Below are 18,023 nucleotides of genomic sequence, written 5' to 3'. Positions count from 1 at the left end.
ACCTTTTTAATTGCCTTACCCAAACTGTTTTAGCAGTGGTGGAAAAAGTACTCAATTGTCATACTTGAGTAAAAGTAAAGATACCGTAATAGAAAATGACTCAAGTAAAATTGAAAGTCACCCAGTAAAATATTACTTGAGTAAAAGTCAAAGTATTTGGTTGTAAATATACTTAAGTATCAAAAGTGAAAGTATAAACCATTTCAAATTAATTTATTTTTATTTTTATGACGGATAGCCAGGGGCACACTCCAACACTCAGACGTAATTTACAAATGAAGCATTTGTGTTTAGTGAGTCCGTCAGATCAGAGACAGTAGGGATGACCAGGAATGTTCTCAAAACATTCTCTGAATCAACTATATTTGTTTGGGAAAAGGTTGAAACACACATGAAACATTTAGCTAGCTAGCTTGCTGTTGCTAGCTAATTTGTCCTGAGATATAGACAATTGGTTGTTATTTTACCTGAAATGTACGAGGTCCTTTTTTTTTTTTTTGCTGGATCTTTGTAGAATTTTGACCCATTTTTGAGTCACACAAAATCGTGTGTTCTCTACTCTGACAATTAATCCATAGGGGAAACCTAGTTAGTTTTTAGTAATCTCTCCTAGTTCAGTCTTCTGTGGATTTTTTTATGGCAGTTGGCAACCAACTTTCAGGTGCATTACTGCAACCTACTGAAGTGTGGGCCTTGTTCATCTGTCAATCACCCACGTGTGCGTGTATGTGTGTGGGGAGAGGTGGGACTTGACAGCGCGTCAAGTGTCTAGAATAGAACCATGTTCTATTTTATCGCCTGGTAACGTTTGGATGAAATTATTGAATAAGATTTATGTGTACATTTATTTTTGCAACGCTCTCCCACACAACACAGGCGGTCTGGTCAGCATGTAGCCATTTGTCAAAATCTCAGCCATGTGTAAAACTGTTTTCATTCAGCATTTCTTTCATGTATTCATTTGGTTGATGCATCACTCAGAAATTGTTTACCATTTGGACTGGCATATTCCACTGTTTTGAATGCTGTGTGTTTATGTGTGACTTGTATGTATGTGTTTTTTGACGTATGAGTGACACACTTCCCCCCTAGAGAAAGTGTGTGACCTACCTCATTTGGTTAATTCATCACTCAGAAATGGTTTACCATTTGGACGTGGATTTTTAACTGTTTCGAATGATGTGTGTGTTGTTGTTGTTGCAAAAGTGACTCATTTCCCCCCGAGAGAAAGTGTCTGAATAACCACATGAGAAACAAAGCACAAAGTGACAGTAACACTCCAGCTCCTAACTGAGCCTGTCACTCAGTCAAGGTATGACTGAACTAGCTACACAGGCTAAGAGCCAATAAACCAGAGAGCACATTTTAGATTTTACAAGATTTTTTTTCTTTACACAAAACACCACCATACTATGTAAGCAGTTTGGCACACGAGGCTATCGTTCTAATATCTTGTCTAAAAAGTGTCTCCCTCTAAAAAGGACATTGCTGTTGTCTTTGCAGATCTGCAACTACCAGGGGTTGGCACGTGTGGTGGTACAGCTGGTGACCAACTCTAAAGATGCCCACCTCCATGCCCACAGTTTGGTGGGCAAGCAGTGTGACAAAGGCATCTGCATCACAGACCAACAGCCCAAAGACTCCAGCATCAGGTGTGTGTCTCTACCGCTCTCTCTAGTTAGCATCGCGCATGAACACACACTAGGGCTGGTAAGGTAATTGTATAAACATGTAACCAACAATTTATGGATGAAGACCATAAATAAAATAACACAGATCATTTAAAAAAAAGTTTTAATTAACTTTATTTTCAATAGTAGATATATTTGACACAATAGCAGTAGGATCAATTAATGATTATGAACAATTGTGTTGCTACCTTAATCCATCTAGATATCAAACTGTCTCCACCTCCTCCCGACACACGCTGTCTTGGCACACACTGTTCTTCAAAATGCACACTCCCTTAGATGCTGCTGTAGCCAGTTGCAGCGCACATAATTCTCCGGTTTGTAAAGATGTAAAAATATGCCAAAATCTGACCTGAATCGCCACTCTGTCTGCTGAATTTAGCTAAGCCAATGTCATTATTGGTGAGTGTGGACATTTTCAGTGCATTCAGCGACGTATTCAGACCCCTTGACTTTTTCCACATTTTGTTACGTTACAGCCTTATTCTAAAATTGATCAAATTTAAAATACATTTCATCATCAATTTACACACAATAACCCATCATGACAAAGTTACAACAGGTTATTTGACATTTTTGTCTGTACAAGGTCCCACAGTTGACAGTGCATGTCAGAGCAAAAACCAAGCAACGAGGTCAAAGGAATTGTCCATAGAGCTCCGAGACAGGATTGTGTCGAGGCACAGATCTGGGGAAGGGTATCAAAAAATGTCTTCAGCATTGAAGGTCCCCAAGAACACAGTGGCCTCCATCATTCTTAAATGGAAGAAGTTTGGAACCACCAAGGCTCTCCCTCGAGCTGGCCCATCGGCCAAACTGAGTAATCAGGGGAGAAGGGCCTTGGTCAGGGAGGTGACCAAGAACCCAATGGTCACTCTGACAGAGCTCAAGAGTTCCTCTGCAGAGATGGGAGAACCTTCCAGAAGAACAACCATCTCTGCAGCACTCTACCTATCAGGCCTTTATGGTAGAATGGCCAGACAGAAGCCATTCCTCAGGAAAAAGTTACATGACAGCCCACTTGGAGTTTGCCAAAAGGCACCTAAAGGACTCTTAGACCATGAGAAACAAGATCCTCTGGTCTGATGAAACCAAGATTGAACTGTTTGGCCGGAATGACAAACATATCTGGAGGAAACCTGGCACCAGCCCTACAGGTGGTGACAGCATCATGCTGTGGGAATGTTTTTCAGAGGCAGGGACTGGGAGACTAGTCAGGATCGAAGGAAAGATGAAGGGAGCAAGGTACAGAGAGATCCTTGATGAAAACCTGCTCCAGAGCGCTCAGGACCTCAGACTGGGGCGAAGGTTCACCTTCCAACAGGACAACAATCCTAAGCACACAGCCAAGACAACGCAGGAATGGCTCGGGACAAGTCTCTGAATGTCCTTGAGTGGCCCAGCCAAAGCCCGGACTTGAACCCAATCGAACATCTCTGGAGAGACCTGAAAATAGTTGTTCAGCGACGCTCCCCATCCAACCTGACAGAGCTTGAGAGGATCTGCAGAGAAGAATGGTATAAACTCCCCAAATACAGGTGTGCCAAGCTTGTAGAATCATACCCAAGAAGACTCGAGGCTGTAATCCCTGCCAAAGGTGCTTCAACAAAGTACTGAGTAATGGGTCTGAATACTTGTAAATGTAATATTTGTTTTTTCGTTAACATTTTTTTACAAACATTTCTAGAAACCTGTTTTGGTTTTGTCATTAGGGGGTATTGTGTGTAGATTGAGGGAACAATCAATTTGAGAATAAGACTGTAACGTAACAAAATGTGGAAAAAGTCAAGAGGTCTGAATATTTCTGAATGCACTGTATAAGCAAAAGTGAATTATAAATGTTATAAAAAACGAAATTGAGATCAAATAGGCTAGCAAACGTCAAGTCTATGTGCATAACCCAGAAGCATGACCACTGCACGTGATAGATTTACCCACTAGAGGACAAGATTTGCCTGCCTTAATTTTGCAAACCGTTAACCAAAATTCCATGATCTTCACAGCCCTAACACACACCACCGAAAGAACCAGTTAGCTTACCGGTAAATGAGTATGTTTAACACCTTTAACTGTTTGCTTATTGACAACATTGCAGAAATGTCTGGACATCCTATAGGACCATTATGGATCCTTCCTTTGAGATCATATGTAATGATGGGATTTCTCACTTAGGGTTTCCCCATCTAACTTGAATTGACCTTATGGTGTTATATCTTGCAGTAATTCTTAAAAAAGTACCACATGTAAATCAGACATTCCTTGTGACAGTTTCCCCAACCTGGGCATCCTCCACGTGACCAAGAAGAATGTGAGTAAGACACTGGAGGACCGCATGACTGAGGCCTACAGGATGGGTTACAACTGTGGCATTGTCATCCACCCCGAGATAGACGCCATCCAGGGAGAGGTTCGCATCCCCCGGGAGCTCACTGGTCAGTCACCTTTAAGACAATTTGATTGAATGAATGTATTTCTGCAGAGCACTAAGAATATTTGTTGTTTTGCATATATATGAATATATTCGCATCGCCAACTTCACACTCAACCTTTGTGTGTGTGTGTGTGTGTGTGTGTGTGTGTGTGTGTGTGTGTGTGTGTGTGTGTGTGTGTGTGTGTGTGTGTGTGTGTGTGTGTGTGTGTGTGTGTGTGCCTTCAGATCACCAGAGAAGCATGATCTGCAGTGCAGCAACCAAGCAGGCTAAAGAGATGGACCTAAGCGTGGTGCGCCTCATGTTCACAGCCTTCCTCCCAGATAGTGACGGGGGCTTCTCCCGTAGACTGGACCCCGTCATATCAGACCCCATTTTCGACAGCAGTAAGTCACTAACAGCCACCTAGTCACTAAGCACCAAATCAACTTCAGTTCTTGTGAAAATGTGCCCGTTGACATCAATGCATGATTTATGAAAAAAATTATTAGGCCATTAGTGCTGTGTTTCCCAGTGCGCTGTGACCCCAACAAAACAACGGTTCTAGCTAGCTAGCTGAAACAGTCTTTTGCCATGACCCAAGAAGAACTGTCTGTGCTCCACCATTTTGTTTCTTCTTTACATTATCAGTGAAGGATGTTCCATTACCCTTCACTAAATCCATCTATGACAAAGGTCCCCCACCTCACCATAGACACACACCATATTAGGCCACATAGTACCCAGCAGTGCCTCAGCTTAATGAAGCTCAGGAAGGAACTACTGTTTTGAACAAATGAATAGAACCATTCTTGTGCCTCTCAATACTGAATTCATGTAATTAGTCACTGAGTTTAAGATGTATTGAAGTAAAACCACATCAGTGTGCACTGGTTTCATTTTCCTAGCTCTGTTCTTCCTATACGTCACGTTTCTTACTCGGCTTCCTCTCGCAGGCTGAAACTAGGCCTTCACTTTCATTTTGATGCCTGCCCTTTACTGTGTGAAAGCATCCACACAGTTTGTGTCAAGTTATTTTTTCTACATTTGGTGTGTGGTTTTTTGAAATTAGAAAATATTTTTGAAGAGAAACAAATAAAATAGTGGTTCCAGTTTGATAACGATGGGCAATTTTAAGGATTTACAAGGAATCCAATATGGATTATGCACAGTAAAGAGAAAAGTGTTTTCGTTACAGTGCCTTCAAAGTATTCACACCCCTTAACTTTTTCCACATTTTGTTTATGTTACAGCCTGAATTTAAAATGAGTTACATTTTTATTTTTGTTACTGGCATACACACAATACCCCATAATGTCAAAGAGAAAAATGTTTTTAGAAACGTTTACAAATTAATTAAAAATGAAAAGCTGAAATGTCTTGAGTCAATAAGTATTATACCCCTTTGATATGGCAAACCTAAATAAGTTCAGGAGTAAACATTTGCATGGATACACTCTGTGTGCAATAATAGTGTTTAACATGATTTTTGAATGACTGCCTCCTTTCTGCACCCCACACATACAATTTATATTTAAGGTCCCTTAGTCGAGCAGTGAATTTCAAACACAGATTCAACCAAAAAGACCAGGGAGGTTTTCCAATGGCTTGCAAAGAATTGGTAGATGGGTACTTTTTTCTTTTTTTAAGCTGACATTGAATATCCCTTTGAGCATGGTGAAGTTATTAACTACACTTTGGATGGTATATCAATACACCCAATCACTACAAAGATACAGGCGTCCTTCCTAACTCAGCTGCTGGAGAGGAAGAAAACCGCTCAGGGATTACATCATGAGGCCAATGGTGAATTTAAAACAGTTAGAGTTTAATGGCTGTGATAGGAGAAAATGGAGGCTGGAGCAACAACATTGTAGTTACTCCACAATACTAACCTAATTGACAGAGTTAAAAGGAAGCCTGTACAGATTAAACATATTCATTCTGTTGGCAACAAGGCTCTAAAGTAATACTGCAAAAATGTGGCAAAGCAAATAACTTTTCGTTCTGAATACAAAGTGTTATGTTTGGGGCAAATCCAATACAACACATCACTGAGTACCACTATCCATATTTTCAAGCATAGTGGTGGCTGCATCATGTTATGGGTATGCTTTTAATTGTTAAGGACTGGGAAGTTTTTCAGGATAAAAAATAAACGGAATGGCGCCAAGCACAGGCAAAATCCTGGTTCAGTCTGCTTTCCACCAGACACTGACAGATTAATTCACCCTTCAGCAGGACAATAACCTTAAACACAAGGCCAAATGTACACTGGAGTTGCTTACCAAGAAGACATGTTCCTGAGTGTCCGAGTTACAGTTTTGACTTAAATCTGCTTGAAAATCTTTGGCAAGACCTGAAAAGGGTTTTCTAGCAATGATCAACAACCAATTTTGAGAATTTTGAAAATAGTAATCGGCAAATGTTGCACAATCCAGGTGAGGAAAGCTGTTAGAGACTCACAGCTGTAATCGCTGCCAAAGGTGCTTCTACAAAGTATTGACTCGGGTGTGAAAACAAACATTTCTTTAAAAAACAAACATGTTTTCACTTTGTCGTTATGGGGTATTGTGTGTAGATGGGTGAGATTTTTACATTTTTTAACCATTTTGAATTCAGCCTGTCATACAACAAAATGTTGAATACGTTAAGGTGCTTGAATACTTTCTGAAGGAACTGTACCTATTAGCTGTCAATAAATGAGAAGTAACGGTATTCTGCCTGCACTGAACAGAAGATCTGAGTTCCCTTATTCTGTTCGCAGAAGCTCCTAATGCATCCAACCTGAAGATTGTGCGGATGGACCGCACAGCTGGCTGTGTGACAGGAGGAGAAGAGGTCTACCTGCTCTGTGACAAGGTCCAGAAAGGTACAGTATGTGACAGCGGAATGGATTTGTCATCTATGATCCCGAGTGTCATTTATCACCGTTATCATGAAGATGATAACGTAGTCTGAAGCAACACGTAGGCTGAAGCAACACGTAGTCAACACGTAGGCTGAAGCAACACGTAGTCAACACGTATTTCTGAAGCAACACGTAGTCAACACGCAGTGTGAAGCCACATGCAGTCTGAAGCAACATGTAGTCAACACATAGCCTGAAGCAACACGTAGTCTGAAGCAACACGTAGTCAACACGTAGTCTGAAGCAACACGTAGTCAACATGTAGTCTGAAGCATTATCTCTCCGGCTCTTAGTTCTGTGTGACATCATCATACTGTTCATGAAGGAAGTCCTTCGGCCTGCTTTTCCAGGAAGAGGTTTATAGCGGTGTATTGTCCTCTCTCTACCTTTTTTTGTCTTAGCCGTATTGGCCTGTTGGCAAAACGTCAACAAACCTGGAATGCAAGATCCTCTCTTGGGACAGGAGTTCGTCTTTTTTTTGTGCTCTGCTGCTTGACCTCCAAACAAAGGGCCTCATCTCGAGTCTAGTTCTACCTTTTTATTTATTATTTTTTATTTAACATGGCAAGTCAGTTAAGAACAAATTATTATTTACAACGACAGCCTACCAAAAGGCAAAAGGCCTCCTGTGGGGACGGGGACTGGGATTAAAAATATAGGACAAAACACACATCATGACAAGAGGCACCACAACACTACATAAAGAGAGACCTAAGACGACAACATAGCATAGCAGCAACGCATGAAAACATCATGGTAGCAACACAACATGGCAGCAGCACATGGTAGCAGCACAAAACATGGTACAAACATTGTTGGGCACAGACAACAGCACAAAGGGCAAGTAGGTAGAGACAACAATGCATCATGCGAAGCAGCCACAACTGTCAGTAAGTGTCCACTCGCTGTATCATGCTTTGCAGAGTCAATCAGTGATATACTACTCCAGCCCTTCAGGCTTTTATTTCAGCCCAGCTCTAAGACACTTCCTTCAGACAAAACATACTGAAGATCACGATTTTAGTCGATTCTTTGAAATATTAGTGTTGGGTTGGAGCAAAGGTCTGCACCTCCAGCAGCTCTCCCAGGACTTGAGTTTTCTTGTCAAGGACATGTACGGTGCAGCTAAAACATTCCAATAGGATATTCAAATACTTCTGTGTGTAGTTGTGGGGCTGTCAGTTGTGGGTGGCACCACTTCCTGGTTACCTTGGAAAGACATTGCCATTTCCTTGTGGTTCCATGACCGATGACACGTGAAAGATTCTCATCAACCCTTGAAGGCTATATGCGCAAACATGTTGGTTTTGAAAATAAGTATATTTTTTCCTAGTCATCTTCTATTATCCTCCAATATCTTTCACGTCACCAGTTTGTTCTTTTACTCCTAGTTTGAAAGTGGGGTTGTGACAGTGTACCTTTTCCCCTGTCATTACAGATGACATCCAGGTACGCTTCTATGAGGATGACGAGACCGGGCTGACATGGGAGGCCTTTGGGGACTTCTCCCCCACTGATGTGCATCGACAGGTGCACAATAAAGTCTGTTTTTATATTTCCTCCCCTGTAACAGTACTATAACCTAACCACTGGTAAAATCTCCACTCCCTTCCACAGTTTGCCATTGTTTTCAAGACCCCCAAATACAGAGACCTGAACCTCCAGAAGCCCACCTCAGTGTTTGTGCAGCTGAAGCGTAAATCGGACAACGAGACGAGCGAGCCCAAGCCCTTCACCTACCACCCACAGATCATAGGTGAGCCGGTCTGAAACACCCCCAGACCTGGTCCTGGAGAATCCCTGTGCATGCTGGTCTCTATCCCAACCCACTATAGTTTGTGCCATTCTTATGGCACAGGGTTCAAATTGGACATAACCCACTATTCTGTCAACTGTCATGTCAATCTGCTCATCTTACCCCTGGTCTTCATCCTCAGATAAGGAAGAGGTGCAGAGGAAGAGACAGAAGACCCTGCCTAATTTCCAGGACTACAGCGGCCAAGGTGGATCAGGGGGCATGTACCGGGGACCAGGGGGAGGAGGCTCCGCTACGGGGGGAGGACCCGGCTCAGGTGGAGGAGGTACACCCCCCAAAAATTCTGATGAGTCGTTCATTTTTACACAGAAGGAATGTGATTCTAAGGTGAACGAGACAAGCCATGTACACTTCAAATGGGCAATTTCTCAAAGTCCTTCACACGATGAGAGGGTACAAGTTCAAAAGCTTTACTTTCTATTTAGGCTAAAAGGAAATGTGTAACCACTTAAAAAGAACATCTTTGTTTTATCTTTTAGGTTACTTCCAGGCCTATTCCACCTACAATAACTACGGCACCGGCTATAGCGCTGGCTTTTCCCCTGGCATGAGTGGTGGCGGGGCGGGCATTAAACATGGTGAGCGTGTTTGTCTGTCCGCAATTCCATTTAAGTTCAGGATAGCAATGAAGCTCAACCATGTTCCCTCGACACAGCTACACAGGGCAGAGCGGAGGACAGCGGTGATGACAGCGACATGGGCGATGACCCGTCCTCGGGGGCAGTGGTGGCGGACCGAGCCCAGTCGGAGGACGATGCCTCTACTGGGGAGACAAGTGAGGAGAGAGGGGCTGGTGTGGAGCTAGGGACAGGACTGGCAGTGTGCCCAACAGGGAAATTAGTATAATGATTAGCCAGAGTGAGCCACTGGACAAGGAAACAGACTACTGTACTTGTCAGCGTAGGACTGTGTGTTTGTGCTGGAAGCCAGGGTAGTTATTGACAGTGTCTTTGTGTCCAGAATGCGTGCTGGAGGCCAGGCTGGTGGATGTGGCTGAGAGGCAGGCTGAAGCCCTCTTCCATTATGCCGTCACTGGAGACGTCCACTACCTGATGGCTCCACAGCGCCACCTCATGACGGCTCAGGACGAGAACGGCGACACGTACGTCCCCTCAACCTATCACTTCAGACCTAATCCTAACATGAACATAACTCCGAACTTTCACTGCATTTGTCTAACTTCTTTAACTGCATTGATTTGCTTCCATTTTGTGTCCATCAGCATTCAGCTTTACATTGATGCCAATGGGATATATAACCCTGATATGGCATAGTTTCTCTAGTAGCACATGCCAATCTGGACTTCTATTTCTCCAGTGGTCTCCATCTGGGGGTGATCCACAGCCAGACAGACGCAGTCAGGAGTCTAGCCCAGGTGCTCTCTGCCCTGCCTGGAGAGGAGGTCCTCAACATGAGGAATGACCTCTACCAGGTAACAAACACATACACTAACAGCCCTTGTGTTTCTGTGGTGATCTTAGTCCGTCTGTGACAGAACAGGCAGTAATATCCTATATTTGTATCCCTCTATCCCAGACTCCTTTGCACCTAGCGGTGATAACCCAGCAGAAGGAGGCAGCCGAGGCCCTCGTATTGGCTGGGGCTGATGTCACTCTGTCTGATCGCCACGGAAACACGGCTCTACACCTGGCCACTCAGCAGAAGGAGGGAGGGATGGTGGGATTTCTACTAAGACACAGAGAGGTGGTGGAACTAGTGGACCTCCCCAACACAGCAGGTACAACACACACAGACACATGCATAGTAGAAAGTGAAGAGTCAACTAGAGCATGACAGTGCTTTTATCCTCCAGGATTTTGCTCCCTCCACCTGGCTGTGCTGGCCAACAGCCTATGTTCCCTCAGGGACCTCCTGGTGAGCGGGGGCAATGTGGAGGTCCAGGAGAGGAGCTGCGGCCGCACGGCACTCCACCTGGCCACTGAGCTGGACAACGTCTCCCTGGCAGGCTGCCTGCTACTGGAGGTACGTACCGTAGAAGCCTTGCCTACCTCCATACCTACCACTCTGCATCTTTCTACTGGCTGGCATCTTGAGGCTAAGCAGAATTGGGCCTGTTCAATACCTGGAAGGGAGACCTAGAGTGTATTTAGTAAGGTGAAACTAGAACGTAACAAACTAGCACAACTCAAGTAGCCCTTTCCTTGTGACGGTGGATGGGTCATGGGTGTAAGCAGTGGCTATTTTAGCATGTACATTTTGGTGGGGCAAACTAAATGTAAAAATAATAATTATGCATGCCAGCAAAGCCAATACACTAAACAATACATTAATTGCGCTATAACGGTGTCAAACGGTGCCCACAAACTGTTAGGGCCTACATAAAGCTGTCCCAACATCTTACCACTGATACACCTGGCTATCAGTGGAGCCTTGTCTGGCAGCGAAACAGTTCATTCAGCCTCATTTACTGGCTTTAAAAAAAACATAGCTGATATGTTTAAACAAATGTAGTTTCTACTGACAATTGATATGTACAAACTATGGCATAAGGGAACGATGAGCGGATAAGAGGCAAGCCGTAATTTCGATTAAGACATCAATGAGCAAGTAGTCGATAACTATTTGTTCAGCACTTTAGAAATGTACAGCGACAGAATTCAGGACATGAGCCATTCTTACAGTATTCTCCCTGTACACCAAGTCAGAACCGTTGGATAAATAACATGGGCATATAAGCAATGAAAGCTCTTACAATATTCGATTACATTTCTCTAAAACAGGCTATAGGCTAATTAAGAGGGGAAAAGGGACCAAATTATTAGCGTGAGCCACATGGAGGTATAGATGATTACTTTCTTAGCCACCGTATACATATCTCCCTGGCATATTACATAATTTATGCATCAGCATACAATACATATTTGGACTCACCTTCCAAACCACTCATTGTTGAATTTGCGATTCCCAACTTGTTGTGAAATGTTTGTGTAATGGCCGATGAGCACCGATACGTTTTATCTAGAATTTCTCTTCATTATTTATCGTCACATGACAAGGATTGAAAAGGATTTGCCAGTAGATTGTCGACTTGATTCATGATGATGACTGCTAGCTAAGCTCTTGAAAGTATGATGTTGACATGATCAGTCCAATCAAAGCCTCCGTACATATAACATGATTTGCCGTTATTTTATCTGTGGCCAATGACCGTGAGCTTTCACGGATGGGCACTTCTAATGTCAGAATGACGGGTCGCCACTGGGTGTAAGATGTGTGTTGACAGTGTTCTTTCCCTCCGCAGGGGAATGCTGATGTGGACTGTTGCACCTACAACGGCTCCAGCCCTCTCCACATAGCAGCAGGCCGGGGCTCTGTCAAACTGACCGCTCTCCTCATGGCTGCAGGTATGACTGAGTTTCTTCAAACTGTCCCCTTTTGTGAAAATGGCTTAGTTCGATGTCTTTGTTGTCTCTGTAACTGCTCTTTGGTAATATAGTCCTAGCTCAAAGGCAGACATGACTTGATCAATCTTTTCATGTCTAGGTGCCAATCCTCACAAAGAAAACTTTGAGCCCCTGTTCTTCAGAGAGGATGACTGCTGTGTGGATGAGGAAGAGGAACAGGATGAAGGCTACATCCCAGGGATGACTCCTCTTAACATGGCTGCCACTGCTGAGGTGGGTTCCACATGCGCACACTTTGATGTGTTTTCTGGAAGTCATTTTCCTCCATGTTCTGCTATCGTCTCGCACACATCTCACTCAACTGACTAATATTGCTACAGTCCTTTCTCACACCTTTCCATGTTTACTCTAAAGATAACATGCATGTCATTTTATGACGACGAAACTACTGGCGTGAATTCACGAGTTGAAAGAACGTTCGTTAAATATTCTCTCTCTTGTACTTCTAGGTATTGGAAATTCTGAATGGCAAAGAGTACAAGCCAGAGACCACCATCCCAGTCTTCATCCCCCCTCAAGGTTGGCTCCTGCACTTCAGTTTAAACAACCCCTTTCATTGTGATCTCTACGTCTTAAGCCATAGGGTTATACTGCTGTCTCATCTTGGTTCTTGTCCACTGTGGAGTACAGCTAACGGTGTCATGTTTCTGTAGGCGACATGCGGAGCCTGGGCTCAGACACAAAGCGGGCATTATGCCAGGCACTTGAGTGCCAGGGAGGGAGCTGGGAGAGCCTGGCAAACACGCTGGGGCTGGGCATCCTCAACAGTGCCTTCAGACTCAGCCCCTCCCCCGCCAGCACACTGCTGGACAGCTACGAGGTACACACACACACACTATCCCAACCTAAGAAAGCTGATGTTTCTCTGGAACTTAATCCAGGACACATTAATCAACATTCAGACAAAGACATGAGGGGGAAACATAGGCATTGTAAGATTAGAAATTTCACATTGATAGTTTCTTCTTTTTTGCTCGGATTTCTCCCACCTTGAATTCAAGTCAGCACAGAAAATGAATTCATATGTTCTCATTGAAACTTGGGGACTTTTTTTCAACACTTCCGTTTAATTTGGACTCAATAGTTGGTCGATAAGTAACACTTCTATGCCCCTGTCTGTAGGTGTCTGGGGGAATGGTCATGGACCTTTTGGAGGGACTCAGGATGGTGGATAACTCCACCGCGTTGACAGTACTGCAGGGGGCACTGTGTAAAACAGAGCAGGCTCCTCTAGCTCCCCAAAGCACCACAGAGCTCTTAGGTAAGCTCAAAAAGGACTCAGCCAGTAGCTCAATGTACAAAATATATACTAGCATACCTTATAAGATTTAAATAGAATCATCTGGGATATAAGTCACCTGCCCTTAACCCCCTCCCCCACTTGTCTCTCAGGACGTGTCCCGGATCTGAAGCTGGACGGACAGGAGGACAGCGGCGTGTGTGACAGTGGGGTGGAGCTCTCCACAGCGTGACTGCCAGATTGGTTTATCACACATCAGGGCCCTGACCTTGTCAGGATTTCATGAGGCTTCTACTTTCTATAAGCAGGCTACAGACAATGTCTCTCTGAAAGGGACACTCTAGCAAGCTCGTCTCCTCACACATCATGCTAAATATCCTTACTTTTAATGTTTTGAATACGTAAACATAGTATGCATGTTATGTTTGCATAATGACATTTCAGGAAACCTGAATGTAATCTATTTGAATCTTGTTTGAATTAACATCATGAATGTGTTTTATTCAGGGAAAAACTCAAGAGGCTTGGTATAAATGTGGAAAATACTTTTTAAATAATTTGTAATTTATTAGATTCAAAATGATATGATCAGAAATGTTCTCCCCACACTACAGTTCATTTGGAGCATGGAGGTAAAAAATTCAGCCGATTCAAATAACCAATTTTGAGTGTGGCACTCTGGACCTTGGCAAAGCCCGAGAAAAATACGTTCCAACACCCCCTTGTTTACAAGGCGTAGACCCCATACAGAATGAGCTAACTGTAAGCCACTTTGGGAAAAAGTGTCTGATAAATTATATTAAATGAAAATTGCCCCTTTATACAGCAGTAGTTGCCAAAAGGATAGCCCGTTATGTATCCCCCACTCATAAAGTGACTCCGTAGCTGTGGAAATATCACATGGATAGAATGGTTTACTGTTCAGTGGTTTGTATTGAAACCAATCAACCACTAATACATGCTCCTGCAATGTTTTTGTATCATGTACAACAAAGTCAAATTAAATTTCCTATGGAAGTGGTGCTACCAGTGAATTGTACGTATGATAATGGTTTATTGCAATAATCATGAAGCCTGTTAAAGCACAATCCTCAGCCTTGACTACAGTACAGAAACCACTTTTGAATAGCCTTGAGTTCATTCCTGTGTAGACAAGCTTTTCATCGTACCAGTTATCATCAGTTAGTGTATCCCTTCATTTTATCCATTGATGTCTGTATGAAGTAGGGTCTAAACTCACTTTTGGAAGCCATTTGTTTCTAGTAACATTTTTCTCTTATCAATGCACTTGATGGAGTAAGTTGAATTGTTTTATCAAACGTTCATAGCCAGGTTATCAAGTTCTGCTTCAAGACCACGGTGAAGACATGTTGGAGAATGAGTGGTGCTTTATTTTCTTAATTGCAAAATGGGGAAGAACAATTAAGTATTCAGTGAGTCATTTGATATTCCTAAACCCTCTTTTTTTATGTTATCGACATCAGATGGGCATTGAAAGAGATTTGTTTCAATCAAGTTTGAAGCTGTTCCAACATTTTCCTGACAACACTGGCATTTTGAGATGAATATCAATCCCAAACCAAAGATTTAATAGCCAAGCACCGCTTCACTTTGTGGAGCTTCAATATTTATACCTGTACTCTGTGAAACTTTTGTATAGTCAAAGGTTTGCTTTTTAATGGGTTTTATTGTAATACTTTTTTAATAAAATTGTTAATTGGGTGCATGTCTTTTCCCCATATTCTAGCAGCTTCTTAGTGGTGGACAAAGTCCAGTACATATTCACACACTTGCACAACAAGTTGGGAGAAGATGGCAAGTATCTGACCATAGAATTAGAATACTAGAATGGATATTAATCTTATGACAGTCTAAAGGTCAGCCATTGTTTGCCAGTGCTTTGATAAACTCTTAAAATGCATATCTTATCTCCACTATGTTCTGATAGCTAGCCACAGTTTGAGGAATGATACCATACATTTTTTATATTCACTGCCAACATTCCATTCAAACAATGCAGTTAATCCACAGCCTGGCTCAAATCAGTTGATAGGACTTTTTAGACAAGTTGTAAATGCAACAAGTACTAATATTGCATCATAATAGCACTCGAAGCTATCCAAGAAAACAAACGTAAGACATTGAGGATCTTTATAGAGAAAGAAAAAGAAACCTGTGTACAGTCGTGGCAAAAAAGTTTTGAGAATGACACAAATATTAATTTTCACAGTCTGCTGCCTCAGTTTGTATGATGGCAATTTGCATATACTCCAGAATGTTATGAAGTGATCAGATTAATTGCAAAGTCCCTCTGTCATGCAAATAAACTGTATCCCCCAAAAAACATTTCAGCCCTGCCACAAAAGGACCAGCTGACATGTCAGTGATTCTCTCGTTAACACAGGTGTGAGTGTTGACGAGGACAAGGCTGGAGATCACTGTGTCATGCTGATTGAGTTCGAATAACAGACTGGAAGCTTTAAAAGGAGGGTGGTGCAGGGATTCATTGTTCCTCTGTCAACCATGGTTACATAAAAGGAAACACGTGCCGTCATCATTGTTTGGCACAAAAAGGGCTTCACAGGCAAGGATATAGCTGCCATTAAGATTGCACCTAAATCAACCATTTATTGGATCATCAAGAACTTCAAGGAGAGCGGTTCAATTGTTGTGAAGAAGGCTTCAGGGCGCCCAAGAAAGTCCAGCAAGCGCCAGGACCGTCTCCTAAAGTTGATTCAGATGCGGGACCGGGGCACCACCAGTACAGAGCTTGCTTAGTAATGGCAGCAGGCAGGTGTGAGTGCATCTGCAGGCACAGTGAGGCGAAGACTTTTGGAGGATGGCCTGGTGTCAAGAAGGGCAGCAAAGAAGCCACTTCTCTCCAGGAAAAACATCAGGGATAGACTGATATTCTGAAAAAGGTACAGGGATTGGACTGCTGAGGACTGCGGTAAAGTAATTTTCTCTGATGAAACCCCTTTCCGATTGTTTGGGGCATCCGGAAAAAAGCTTGTCCGGAGAAGACAAGGTGAGCTCTACCATCAGTCCTGTGTCATGCCAACAGTAAAGCATCCTGTGACCATTCATGTGTGGGGTTGCTTCTCAGCCAAGGGAGTGGGCTCACTCACAATTTTGTCTAAGAACACAGCCATGAATAAAGAATGGTACCAACACATCCTCCGAGAGCAACTTCTGCCAACCATCCAGGAACAGTTTGGTGACGAACAATGCCTTTTCCAGCATGGAGCACCTTGCCATAAGGCAAAAGTGATAAGTGGCTCGGGGAACAAAACATCGATATTTTGGGTCCATGGCCAGGAAATTCCCCAGACCTTAATCCCATTGAGAACTTGTGGTCAATCCTCAAGAGGCGGGTGGACAAACAAAAACCCACAAATTCTGACTATGCAAGACTGGGCTGCCATCAGTCAGGATGTGGCCCAGAAGTTAATTGACAGCATGCCAGGGCGGATTGCAGAGATGTTGAATAAGAAGGGTCAACACTGCAAATATTGACTCTTTGCATCAACTTCATGTAATTGTCAATAAAAGCCTTTGACACTTATGACATGCTTGTAATTATACTTCAGTATTCCATACTAACATCTGACAAATATCTAGACACTGAAGCAGCAAACTTTGTGGAAATTAATGTGTAATTCTCAACTTTTGGCCACAACTGTATAATAGGACAATATTTTATACAGAAATAAACATGCAACAATTAAGATTTTGTGGAGTTCCAGTTAAGGACAGTCAATTTAAATAAATTCATTAGGCCCTAATCTATGGATTTCACAGGCCGCAGCCATGGGTGGGCATGGGAGCACATAGGCCCACAAAATGACAGAATTACTCTTTGGCATCCCCTCCATCCGGACATGAAGGTCCTGGGCTGGCGTGGTTACTTACACGGTTGTGAGGCCGGTTGGACATACTGCCAAATTCTCTAAAATGACATTGGAGGCAACTTATGGTAGAGAAGTGGACATTCTCTGCAGTCAGCATGCCAATGGCATGCTCCTTCAAAACGTAACACATCTGTGGCATTGCGTTGTGTGAGTAAGCTGCACATTTCAGTGGCCTTTTGTCCCCAGCACAAGGTGCACCTGTGTAATGATCATGCTGTTTAATCAGTTTCTTGGTAGGTGGATGGATTGTCTTGGCAAAGGAGAAACGCTCACTAAAATTTGTGCACAAAATTTGAGAGAAATATGATTTTGGTACGTATGAAACATGGGACCAACACTTTACATTTGTATTCAGTGTAATGGGTATCTAAGTCACTCTGGATAGGTCTGCTAAATGACTAAACTGTAAATAAATATTTACTGATTCAAAATGCAGGCATTCAGCTTCCAGAGAACAGCGTCCAGGTGCATCTCAATACTGATGTGGACTTGCTCTGACCATTCCAAGTCTTCAAAGATTTGCTTAAATAGAGGTAAGGAGTCTAGGAAAAGACATGGCTACTATTACATCTGAAAGGCCATAGCTGTTCTAGTCATGGGGGGCCTATAAATAGCCCCACA

The 18,023-nt window shown here is 43.0% G+C and overlaps 1 protein-coding gene across 2 annotated transcripts in view; it reads left to right on the top strand.

The window, feature by feature from the left end:
- The window catches only part of LOC129857996 (nuclear factor NF-kappa-B p105 subunit-like), a 33,844-nt gene extending 18,631 nt beyond the window's left edge, over positions 1–15,213 (top strand). For both annotated transcript variants that reach the window (XM_055926823.1, XM_055926824.1), the window contains exons 6-24: positions 1,504–1,652; positions 3,960–4,123; positions 4,348–4,506; positions 6,867–6,971; positions 8,449–8,540; positions 8,628–8,766; positions 8,948–9,091; positions 9,306–9,404; positions 9,482–9,601; positions 9,787–9,928; positions 10,144–10,258; positions 10,363–10,564; positions 10,640–10,809; positions 12,089–12,191; positions 12,331–12,464; positions 12,701–12,770; positions 12,905–13,071; positions 13,374–13,512; positions 13,644–15,213. In XM_055926823.1, coding sequence (XP_055782798.1) covers positions 1,504–1,652; positions 3,960–4,123; positions 4,348–4,506; positions 6,867–6,971; positions 8,449–8,540; positions 8,628–8,766; positions 8,948–9,091; positions 9,306–9,404; positions 9,482–9,601; positions 9,787–9,928; positions 10,144–10,258; positions 10,363–10,564; positions 10,640–10,809; positions 12,089–12,191; positions 12,331–12,464; positions 12,701–12,770; positions 12,905–13,071; positions 13,374–13,512; positions 13,644–13,723 — 2,493 coding nt within the window. In that variant the 3' untranslated portion in view covers positions 13,724–15,213. The remainder of the gene's footprint in view (positions 1–1,503; positions 1,653–3,959; positions 4,124–4,347; positions 4,507–6,866; positions 6,972–8,448; positions 8,541–8,627; positions 8,767–8,947; positions 9,092–9,305; positions 9,405–9,481; positions 9,602–9,786; positions 9,929–10,143; positions 10,259–10,362; positions 10,565–10,639; positions 10,810–12,088; positions 12,192–12,330; positions 12,465–12,700; positions 12,771–12,904; positions 13,072–13,373; positions 13,513–13,643) is intronic.
- The last annotated feature ends 2,810 nt before the right edge of the window (positions 15,214–18,023 follow it).

The sequence above is a fragment of the Salvelinus fontinalis genome, chromosome 6 (genome assembly GCF_029448725.1).
Source record: "Salvelinus fontinalis isolate EN_2023a chromosome 6, ASM2944872v1, whole genome shotgun sequence".
NCBI lineage: Eukaryota > Metazoa > Chordata > Actinopteri > Salmoniformes > Salmonidae > Salvelinus > Salvelinus fontinalis.
This window is presented reverse-complemented; position numbering and strand designations above follow the sequence as displayed.